Here is a 12,119-nt window from a genome sequence, read left to right on the forward strand (position 1 = left end):
TTCTCTTGAACCCAATTCAGACAGGCCTTTGCCATTACATCCACTGAAAGTACTCACATCACAGTCACCAGTGGTCATTTCATGGATCAGTTCTCATCTCATTTGACTTAGTAGTAACACTTCACACAGTTAATCATTCTGTCCTCTAGAAAAAATGGTTAATTGGTTTGAAGATAACACACTAAACTAACACAGTAAATTGATTTTTGTGCAAGTTGCTCCTTCTTTTGTACAGTGTTTAACACTTTGATTACTTCCTCCATCATTTCTCCCCCACTTTATTTTAAACATTTTAAACCTACAGAAAAGTTGAAAGAATTATCCCCATAACTTTTCATTAATGTTTTTCCTGATTCTTAAAGTAATACGGGAGCCTAGGTGGCTCAGTTGGTTGAGTTACTGGCTTCAGCTCAGGTCATGATCTTGGAGTCCCAGGATCTAGTCTTGAAGCTAGCTTCCTGCTCAGCTGGGGGTCTACTTCTCCCTCCGACCTTCCGCCTCTCATGCTTGCTCAGTCTCTCAAAATAAATAAATAAAATCTTTTAAAAAGTAAATAAATAAATAAAAGTAATGCAAGTTTTGATGATTGTACTATGGTTATATAAGATATCGTCATTGGGGAACCTGAGTGGAGTGTTTACAGGAACTCTCTACTGTTTTTCTGACTTCTTTGTGACTATAAATAATTTCAAAATATTGGGGCATCTGGCTGGCTCAGTTGATAGGGCATGCAGCTCTTGATCTTTGGACTATGAGTTCGAGCCCCACGTTGGGCATGGAGTTTATTTTTAAAAAATTATTTCAAAGTGGACTTTTTCTTAAAGTGATATATGATATTTTATTCACCATATTCTAATGAGCTTTTATGATATGCTAAGTACTATCCTAGCCCCTGAGAATATAGGAGTGACCAAATTGACAAAAATCCTTGCTGTTACAGAACTTGTATTTACTGGAAGCAACCAATAATATATAAATATGTTTTGTGTTAGATAGTATAAATGCTAAGGAGATATTGTAAAGCAGAGAAGATATGTGAAATGACAAGTGTAGAGAAGATGGGTTGAAATTTAGCATGCTGTCAAGGATAGCTAAATACCTTATTCCTCAAGTGAGGAAAGAATTGAAAGAAGTAAAAAAGCAAGCCATGCAGATACTTACTTAGTGGAAAGGCCTTCGGAGGCTTTGTGTTTTACCTGAAATTGGTAACAAAGGTCCAGAAGTATAGGTGCATGCTTGTAGTGTTTAAGGAATTGTGAGGAGGCTAGTGTGATGTGGTGGTAAGTAATGAAGTCCAAGAGATGGGGTTGGAGAGAGGGGGTGGCAAGATCAGTCTGATATATATGAATAAGGAGTTCAGGCTAGAGATAATAGTTTGAGTGCCATCAGCATATACATGATATTTAAATTTACGTGACTAGATGAGTCCACCAAGAGATTGAATCTAGATAGAGAATAAAAATGTCAGTGGATTAAACTCGGAATAACTGATTATTTGAGGGTTGAGATTGGAGAAGGAATCAGCTGGGTGTTCTAACATATAGGATCATAGCTTTTGTTGGCATGTGAAGTCCTCCATGTTCTTGCCCCGGTTTACCTCGTGTCTTACCCCTTTTCTTCCTGCTATTTAGAGTTTTCCAAAAATACATCATACTCTCCTGTTTTTTTCCTACATGCTTGTATATATTTCTGACTAACTCTTTATCTTCCAGGATCCACCTCAGCTGTAACTTCCTCAGTGGTCTGCCAGACATGGTTTAGCTTCTCCTGCTTTTTGATTGCATAGTACACTGCATCTACCTAGTACCACACAACTCTGTTCACTCTTTCTTGCTCCCACTGTTGTTCATAAGTAGTCACTCTCTTTCTGTATTTTTCCCTTTGGATTGGAATTGCTTACCTACCTGTCTTCTCCAGCAGATTATGAACCTTCAGGTTCTGTGTCTTATTCATTATTAAATGTTAAGAACTATGCTTAATACTTGCTTGGCACTTAGATAATATTTAATCAATTTGAGAACCAGTACAAATTAATTAACCACCACAGAGAAAATTTGTGGGCTCAGCCTTTGATAATAGTGAGTGAAATTGGAGTGTGGAACAGGATTTTTGTGAAAAAGGATGTTGTATAAGCATCAGAGGAAGTGAGAAACATATTAGCAAGCTTCAGGTCACCATTTTTTTTTTTTATTGTAGCAGCAAGGAATTTCTAGGTGCAATGGCTTGATTAACTTCTTTTCTGTCTTTATTGAAATGCTTCTTGTCAGACATAGCATTTTACCAAGCAGGAAGAAACACGTACAGTGGATTCATTATTTTGAATGTCTGTTTTGCTTGAGATTTTTGAATAGTTGATTTCCTTTTCATTTTTTAGCAACCTACCCCAATCTGACAGGTGTGGAGTGCTTCAGCGTCATAGAGATGTGAATAAAGGAACAGCTTTAAGTCATAGGTCTTCATATTGAGTATAAACCTAAAGAGTCATGGGGTTTGTTGTTAAACTCTAGGGAAATATAACTGGTCAGTAGAAGGGTGGAGACAAATTTAAAAGCCAAAAATTTTTAAGGAATTTAAGGAGTGGAACCTAGAAAAGGTGTTAGGTAGAAATAACGTTTCTCTGTTTATGAGGATATTGAATGAAAATATGAGATTTTGAGTCACATTTTTAAATATCTTAAAATTTCTACTAAATGTTAAAAGCATTTTCTTCTGTAGCATGACCATACATATTTATAAGGTAAAACAAATATAACTTCTACATGAAACATCATAATTTATTTTTATTTTGGCACAGTTGAGCCACATTTGATTTGGGAGGTAACCCTGATAGGGAGCAATCATGGGAAACCATGTTCAAAAGAAAAAGCCCAAGTTTCAAAAGTATTTTACTCTTAATACTGTTTTCTGTATACTATCAATTTTAAAAGTATTTTCAGAGCCAACTGAAGTTCAATTTAGAAATGTAATTTATATTTTTCCTCTCAGATGAAGCCTTAAGCATATGTTTCTAATAATTTAGTTAAAATATGCTGAGTTGGATGTTTTTTTAGGAGAATCTGTTTTGAAAAATTCCAAAATATTTGTTTGAAAAGGCATTCAGCATCTTGATGAAAACTGTTGGAAAAGAAAAACTTTCAGAGTCATTCTGCTCTCAGAGTACCCAAGCCAACTAAACTGGTATAGTTAACACTTCTATTAGAGGCCAGGAGCCAAAAAAATGTAGCACTTCTTGGACTGCTTTTCTGCAAGCCTTCAAGCCAATTTAGTGGTTGATATTAATACCATTGGATTTTCAGAGTAAAAAGCTACAAGTAGAACATCTACACCTCTCTATTAATATCCTAGTTGTTACTCTCTTTCATAATCTTTGATCGGTTGCAATGTCTTTTTTGTTGGCATTAAACCTGTAATTCTTTCTTGAATTTTGTGGGGTATTGTTCTTGCAAAAAAAGAAATGAATGCTGTGTAGATTGTGACCCCAGGTATGATTGAACTGTCTCTTGGATGTAATATTTTTACACTGCTTTTTAGTACTGCTGTCACAGTAGATATACAAATTATACAGAATACTGTAATGCTTTGGAAGGGTTAGTAGTTATCTAAGGCTACCAAATTTATAAGTAGGGATAGTTTACCCAGCTTCCAGCCCTCATGTTTTCTTTATATCACCTTCAGATTTATTGACATCCCTTACTTCACTTAGTAATGATATGCTTAGTAGAGATAGACTGTCATGGTGATCTATATATCCACATATTTGCTCTAGTAAGTGCTTAACTTTAAGATATATGTTGGGTTGAACTGGAGAGTACCCATTCTATTTAGGTGCTGTGGTGGAGAATAAATAGAAAAAGAAAGATTCAGAGATTCTGTATACTAACTAGAGAGACAGGATTAAATTTAACATCTGTACTATCATTTCTCTGATATCTAATAGTTGGAAAAATAACAAACTAAAATTTCAGTCACTTGTTTTTCAAGTATTTCCACAAGATTAGATTAACTGTCTCCAGAAATGACTTAACACATTTTTAAATTTAAATTCAATTTAATTAATACATAGTATATTATTAGTTCCAGAGGTAGAATTTAGTGATTCATCAGTTGTAGATAACACCCAGTGCTAATTCCATCAAGTGCCCTCCTTAATGCCCATCACCCATTTAGCCCATCTCCCTCCCCATCTCCCCTCCAGCAACCCTCAGTTTGTTTCCTGTAGTTAAGAGTCTCTATGCTTTGTCTCTGTCTCTGTTTTTGTCTTATTTTTCCTTCCCTTCCCTTCTGTTCATCTCTTCTGTTTCTTAAATTCAACATATAAGTAAAATCATATTTGTCTTTCTCTGACTGACTTATTTTGCTTAGCATAATACCCTCTAGTTCCATCCACTTCCTTGCAAATGGCAAGATTTCATTCTTTTGATGACTGAGTAATATTTCAAATATTTCTTTATCTATTTATCTTTCAATGGATACCTGGGGTCTTTCCAGAGTTTGGCTATTACGGACATTGCTACTTTAAACATTGAGGTGCATATTCCCCTTCAAATCTCTATGTTTGTATCCTTTGGATAAGTACCTAATAGTGCAATTGCTGGGTCATAGTGTAGTTCTGTTTTTAACTTTTTGAGGAACCTCCATACTGTCTTCCAGAGTGACTGCACCACTTTGCATTCCCATCAGCAGTGTAAGAGGGCTCACTTTCTCCACGTCCTCACCAACATCTGTTGTTTCTTCAGGTGTTAATTTTAACCATTCTGACTGGTGTGAGGTATTATCTCATTATGATTTTGATTTGTATTTCCCTGAGGCCAAGGGATGTTGAGCATTTTTTTGTGTGTCTGTTGGCCATTTGTATGTCTTCTTTTGGAGAAATGTCTGTTCATGTCTTCTGCCCATTTCTTGACTGAATTTTTTGTTTTCTGGGTGTTAAGTTTAATCAGTTCTTTATAGATTTTGGATATTAGCCCTTTATCTGGTAAGACATTTGCAAATATCTTCTCCCATTCTGTAGGTTGCCTTTTAGTTTGGCTGACTGTTGCTTTGCTGTGCAAAAGCTTTTTATCTTGATGAGGTCCCGGTAGTTCATTTTTGCCTTTGTTTCCCTTGCCTTTGGAGACATGTCTAGCAAGAATTTGCCATGGCCTAGGTCAAAGAGGTTGCTGCCTATGTACTCTAGGATTTTGATGGATTCCTGTCTCACATTTAGGTCTTCCATCCATTTTGAATGTTTTTGTGTGTGTATGGTGTAAGAAAGTTGTCCAGTTTCGGGGCACCTGGGTGGCTCAGTGGGTTAAGCCTCTGCTTTCGGCTCCGGTCATGATCTCAGGGTCCTGGGATTGAGCCCTGAGTCAGGCTCTCTGCTCAGTGGGAAGCCTGCTTCTCCCTCTCTCTCTCTGCCTCCCTCTCTGCCTACTTGTGATCTCTCTCCCTGTCAAATGAATAAATAAAATCTTAAAAAAAAAAAAAAGGAAGTTGTCCGTTTTCATTCTTCTACAGGTGGCTGTCCTATTTTCCCCACACCATCTGTTGAAGATACTTTTTTCCATTGGTTATTCTTTCCTGCTTTGTGGAAGATTATTAGTTGACCATAGAGTTGAAAGTCCATTTCTGGGTTATCTAGTCTGTTCCCTTGATCTATGTGTCTGTTTTTGTGCCAATGCAGTTCAGGGCACAGTATCATTTGTGACTTAGAAGGATTTGAGAGTCATGCTACTCTGCCTGGTCTTTCTGTTTTGGAGTATATTACTAGAAGCTTAGAAGCAAATGGAGGGAGTTTTGGTAAGGAACTGGCAGCGTTAATGACTAGTAATAATTGAAAACTAGAATCTGCAGTTGATTGGGACATAGTTAAGGGAAAGAAGCATATACATAAATAATAGCATAATAGGATTTGTTACTGAAATCCAAATAAAGTAAAATGAGGCAAAATATCTGTAGTGTCTTCAAGTATTTGATAATACTTGTGACAAGTTTCACAAGGGAGGTGGTTGAGATCACTAATCTTTAGTACATGAACCAAGCAATAGATATTTTATTTGTCATAGGAAATAACTTTGGCCCATAAAGGAGTGGAAACTTCTGAGCAGAAGAGAGTAGTTCCTCTTTAGTATAGGAACATTTATGACAATAATTTCTTTGATTTAGTGCCAGAAACTTTTTGAGAGAATATTAAAAGTTGTGTAGGTTTAAATTTCATTGTTGAAAACTGACAGCTGCTATATACTTCTTTTTCATATCTGACTGAAGCTCTTTCTGTTACTTCTCCTCTATTGCTAAATTCCTAAAAATTAAAAAAGTATATTTATAATAGTATTACGAGACAAAAGCGTTAGTCTTTGGATTGGATAATACTTCTTTTGTGACATTTTCTTTTCCCACCCAAAGTGAGAACTGAATGCCTTGCCTTGGTACATCCCATTTCTAATGGAGGACAAGAAGTTATTTTCCTCAATGGCTGACTTCCAGAATTTCTGGCTGAATGTTCTTTGTCAAGTGTATATTCCCTTCTCTAGGCCTTTCTATATAGAGCCCACAAACATCGTCAATGTGAATAATGTCATTCAGAGGGTTAGCGACCATGCCTCTGCCATGAACAAGAGGATTCATTACTACAGCCGGCTCACCGCTCCTGCAGACAAGGCACTGGTAAGGGACAAGCATTGCTAATTGTCTAAAGTTAAGTTGAAATGAACAGTGAACAGCATAAGCCAGGGAAACACCCAGTGATTGATCTTTTTTTGCTGGCCATATTCCAAGGATGGCATCATGGAAAATCAAGATAGTAATTAGTACACATCTTAACATCCCATACTAGTTTATTCTTATCTAGCATGACAAAGAGGTTTGAAATAATCTCTCTGTGTTGACAATAGCCTGAGATTTGTTAGATTAAATTCTGCTAGTCTCCAATCCTAAGAGCTCTGAGGAGAATAAACTACTTCTAAAGTACTTTAGGTCATTGATAAGTAACATAAATAATAATAGATCTAGTTAGTCCATTCAGTTATTAAGTTTGAAGCTACAAGGGAAAAAATTTTTTAGAATTTTTCTACTAGAGTGGGAAACTGAAATACATATAAACAAATATATTCTTTTACTATTTAGCAATGTCCTTGTATAGATAGAAAACAAGGGTCAAAGAGCAGATTCTAAACGTTTTAGGCTTTGTGGGCCATATATTATTGCATATTCTTCTTCACTTTTGGTTTTGTTTTGTTTTTGTTTAAGATTTCATTTGTTTATTTGAGAGAGAGAGCACTAGAGAGAGAGCAAGCGCAAGTGAGGGGCACCTCCACTTATCTGTTATGATCATTACAAATAATGTAAACCATTCTTTGCAAAGAGGCTGTAAAATAATAGGTTGAAGGCCGGATTTGACCATGGGCAATAGTTGTTGATTTTTGGTCTTCTAAAATTTGTATTATTATTTTAGGATCAAAAATATATATAGGGGGGCACCTGGGCGGCTCAATCATTGGACACCTGCTTTGGCTCAGGTCATGATCCCGGGCTTCTGGTATCGAGCCCCACATCAGGCTCCCTGCTTGGCAGGAAGCCTGCTTCTCCCTTTCCCACTCCCCCTGCTGTGTTCCTGCTCTCACTGTCTCTCTCTATCAAATAAATACATAAAATCTTTAAATATATATACGTGAAGTAATCTGGTTGCTTATAAGAATCATCACATATGAGATATGCAGAAACTTAAAAGCTTAAAAAAGTGGAAACATTCTGGGAGGAAAAGTGATATTTTTATAGATAATAATAAAAAAAGGAGAATGAAACCAATATTCTTTAGGTGTTTACTGAGGGACAAGGCTTGAGATATCTCAAGTAAAGCCATGTGAGGTATTAACATCTCCTTTTGTATAGCTGAAGTAGTGATTTCCAAAATATTCTGGTCATTTTTTTCCCCAATTTTTTCATTTTTCCTCCCCTAGACCTTTATATCAGTACTTGTCATAAAGACTTAGTTCCAACGGGATTATTTAAGCCCTCTGCGGAGTAGAAGTAATCCAGTGTCTCTGGGTCTAATCCAGACCTAGAAGCTCTTCTTGTGGAAGCAGGCTTCAAAGATACTGGCTGGGCCAGTCTAGTCCTGAATGGACATTGTTTGGCTGGAAATTAAGTCAACAGTGTACGCCAAGTTGAATACCTTTTGTTAACTGACACTGAGATGACTGAAGTAAATCAAAGTGTATAAACAGTAATAAATAGTGATCTAGAATTAGCAGTAAGACATGACCATTTTTAATGAATGTATGTATACATACAGGCTCATTTCCTGAGAATTCCAAAGTTACTTTATTAAGAGATGTTTAAGGGAAGAACAGTGTGAAACCACATGTCTCAGGATTTTACGGAGTTGTGCCTTTTTATTTCTGAAATTTTCCTTATTTATCTTAACTATTTTAATTCTAGAATGGGGAAGAGAAGAAAATTATTTGACTGCCAACATCTCCTAGATCCTGATTAATAAAAGTGTGTCCTGCACAAGCCAGCAGTACTGGCATCACTGAGAACTTATTAAAAATACAGAATCTCAGTCCTTACTCCAGACCTACTGGATCATAATCTGTATTTAACAACATCCCTGTGTCTGTCACAGGAAAATTTAAGTTTGAAAAGCACTGCCCTATGCCTGGGTGCTGGGTGGCTCAGTTGGTTGATCGTCTGCCTTCAGCTCAGGTCATGATCCTGGGGTCCTGGGGTAGAACCCACACATCGGGCTCTCTGCTTAGCTTCTCCCTTTCCCTCTGCATGCCCCCTGCCCCCCAGTTTGTGCTCGCTCTCTCTTGCTTTCTCTATCTCAAGTAAATAGATAAAATCTTAAGAGAGACAGAAAGAAAGGAAGGAAGGAAGAGAGGAGGGGAGGGAGGGAGAGAGAGAAAGAGAAAGAAGGGAAAGAAGGGAGCAAGAAAGAGGGAGAAAGGAAGGAAGAAAGGAAGGGGGATACCTGGGCTGCCTTCAGCTCAGGTCATGATCCCAGGGTCCTGGGGTTGAGTCCCACATCAGGCTCCTTGCTCAGCAGAGAGCCTGCTTCTCCCTCTGTCTTCTGCTCCTTCTGCTTGTGCTCTCTCCCCCTCTCTCTCTCTGACAAATAAATAAATAAATGAAATCTTAAAAAAAAAAAAAAAAGGAAGGAAGAAAGAAAGGAAGGAGGGAAGAAAGAAAGGAAAGAAGAAGGAAATTAAGAGAGGAAGGGAGGGAGAGAAAGAGAAGAAAGAGAGAGAGGGAGAAAGGAAGGAGGGAAGGAAGAAGGGAAGAAAGAAAGGAAAGGAGGAAGGAAAGAAAGGGAGGAAGAAAGAAAGAAAAGGAAGGAAGGAAGGAAGGAAAGCACTGCCCTACATTACTGCCGGAGTATGGAATCCAATTCTCCATTTTGTCTGTAACTCTCAAAAATTTATAACTTCTTAACCTTTAGCTTCTAATCCTGCCTCCTTTAACTTTAAATTTTCACTTTTTCTGAACTTTGCAAGCCATCATAGTTTATCTCCTGCCTGATGCAGACATGATCCTTCCCCTTTTTTCTTTTTACACCCTTGAAGAAGATAATATAACTCAGACCCAGATGATTAAGGTAAAAGAGAAAACAGCAGACCCATTTCCATATATGCCTTTATATCTCTCAGAAATAATTGTTTCCAAAGCCACAGGAGGCGTAGCATTCAAGACATGTTTTACCCGCAAGGTACCAGCAATTGTATACATAAAGTCTCAGCACTTTTTCCTTTTGTACCAGTCCATATCCTGTCTACCTACTAAGGTCCAATGTTCTATCACTTCCTTGACGTCTTCCCTAACTATTCTGGTCCCTGTTAATCTTTTGTCATTCCTGCAATACAGTATCCCACCCTTACTTTTTTTCTCTCTTCTACCCTTATCTAATTGCTTCCAGTCTTCCAACTGGAATTTAAGCTTCTTAAAGTTGTGGACTGTATTTTTTTTTCTTGAACACTAAACCTAGCACAGAGTTGTAGATTTATATAGTGAATACTAAATATAAAAGATTGTTGAGGGATGCCTGAGTGGTTCAGTCTGTTAAGTCTCTGACTCTATCTCAGCTCAGGTCTTGATCTCAGGGTCATGAGTTCAAGCTCTGCGTTGGGCTCCATGCTGGGTGTGGAGCCTACTTAGAATAAAAGGGAGAGGGGCACCTGGGTGGCTGAGTCAGTTAAACATCTAACTCTTGCTTTTGGCTCAGGTCGTGAACTCAGAGTCATGAGATGGAGCCCTGAGTGGGGCTGTGTTCTCAGCCTGGAGTCTGCTTGAGAGTCTCACTCTCCTCCTCCCTCTGCCTCTCCCCCAACTTGCATGTGCTATAAATTCATTAATTAATTAAAATCTTTAAAAAAGAGAAAAGATCATTGATTTTTTACCTGTCAGCTCCTGTATTTTTAACTACTATATGGAACTTCATGTTCTCAAAGGACTGTTCTCAGGGAGATGGGCAAAATTCCACCGGGAGACTAATTTTTTTTCCTCTCTAAGGAGGTAGAATTCAGGAGATATGTATGGGAGGTAAGGTGAAAACTATGTGTATAAGAAAATGTATCTATTCAGTCATTCTGTGTGTCTTCAGCCTCTCTATTAGCTCCTTGTGTTTTGTTTGCATATTCCATCTTTAAGAATCCTTGCTTTGCCTTTCCTTTAGGCTATGTTAGCTCACTTTTTACTTCTGCTTTTTTTTTTTTAAAGATTTTATTTATTTATTTGACAGAGATCACAAGTAGGCAGAGAGGCAGGCAGAGAGAGAGGAGGAAGCAGGCTCCCCGCTGAGCAGCGAGCCCGACGCGGGGCTCGATCCCAGGACCCTGGGACCACGACCCGAGCCGAAGGCAGAGGCCCAACCCACTGAGCCACCCAGGCGCCCCTTACTTCTGCTTTTTAAATGCTTTTCACATATATTTCCTTTCTTTATCTTGTATTGATGTGTCATTTCTTTATAGTTTGAGTTCCCTACCTCTTTGCTAAAACCTATTCCTAGAGGAGGAGTTCAATGGCCACTTGATTTTTGAAATTCCTCTCACTTAAGCCTCAGATCTCCTCCATCTAGAATTCCTTAATCTCACTCTTTGCTGACTCTTCTTTCTTTTTCATGAAAATGAAAGGAAAAATATTTTTATAGTTGCATATTTTAAGAATTCATTGTCATTTCACATGAACATTTTATTGCTCTTATTCTCCAAACTCTTAGTCCTTTAGATCTACTACATTTGGAAAAGGTTTTTTATATTCATTAATCAGGGATACATGCTATTTGTTTGTTCATGATATTAAGAATTGTGTCTAGAGTCAGGTCCTCTGATGTTTAGAAAATATCTTATCCTGCACATTTTCTGGTTGTAACATTTCTCTTATAACATTTCTTCTTTTACTAGATTGCCCCAGATCATGTAGTTCCAGCTCCAGAAGAGTGCTATGTATATAGTCCATTGGGTTCTGCTTATAAACTTCAAAGTTACACTGAAGGATATGGCAAAAACACCAGTTTAGTAACCATGTGAGTAAAACTTTTTGGATCATAACTTAAACTTTATATAAATGAAAATTCCTGGTTATTTTCATTTTTGTCTTAATTAAAATGTTTAAAGAGTCAAACTCCATATTTTTACTACTATTATTCTGTGTTTTCAGTTTTATGATTTGGAATACCATGATGGGAACATCTATATTAAGTATTCCTTGGGGCATAAAACAGGTAATAAAATTTTTCAGTACATTTTTGCCTGAATTTTTTTCTCTTTATATTGTAAGATTTACAATCAAGGTTTTAATAAATCTAGACAGTTATTGAAGAAAATAGATAATTATATTTAACTTTACATTGTCAGGTTTTTATCATAATTGTTTAGGGTAGGGTAACATAATGTGGTTGCATATGAATTTATTCTAACATGATGATATATGTTGTTCTATATTTGTGTTTTTAAACAGGCTGGCTTTACTACTGGAATGTGTGTCATCATGCTGATGGGCATTTTAACACTTTATTGCTGCTACAGAGTAGTGAAATCACGATCTATGATATGTAAGAGTTTGCCATGGTGAAAATAGAGTAACCATTTGGGTATTCATAAGTATTTCCTGGTGAAGGAGATCACTAATGTGAACATTCCACA

General features: G+C 37.1%; 1 protein-coding gene across 4 annotated transcripts in view; it reads left to right on the forward strand.

Moving 5' to 3' along the window:
* SLC38A9 (solute carrier family 38 member 9) overlaps nucleotides 1-12,119 on the forward strand; it is an 83,878-nt gene that overhangs the window by 29,670 nt on the left and 42,089 nt on the right. For 3 of the 4 annotated variants that reach the window (XM_080804144.1, XM_080804143.1, XM_080804145.1), the window contains 4 exons: nucleotides 6,513-6,645; nucleotides 11,379-11,500; nucleotides 11,635-11,698; nucleotides 11,935-12,028. In XM_080804144.1, coding sequence (XP_080660270.1) covers nucleotides 6,513-6,645; nucleotides 11,379-11,500; nucleotides 11,635-11,698; nucleotides 11,935-12,028 — 413 coding nt within the window. Of the gene's footprint in view, nucleotides 1-6,384; nucleotides 6,646-11,378; nucleotides 11,501-11,634; nucleotides 11,699-11,934; nucleotides 12,029-12,119 lie in introns of all 4 variants that reach the window. The other variant, XM_080804146.1, reaches the window with a different exon arrangement.

This window comes from Martes martes, assembly GCF_963455335.1.
Source record: "Martes martes genome assembly, chromosome: 5".
In the NCBI taxonomy this organism is placed as follows: domain Eukaryota; kingdom Metazoa; phylum Chordata; class Mammalia; order Carnivora; family Mustelidae; genus Martes; species Martes martes.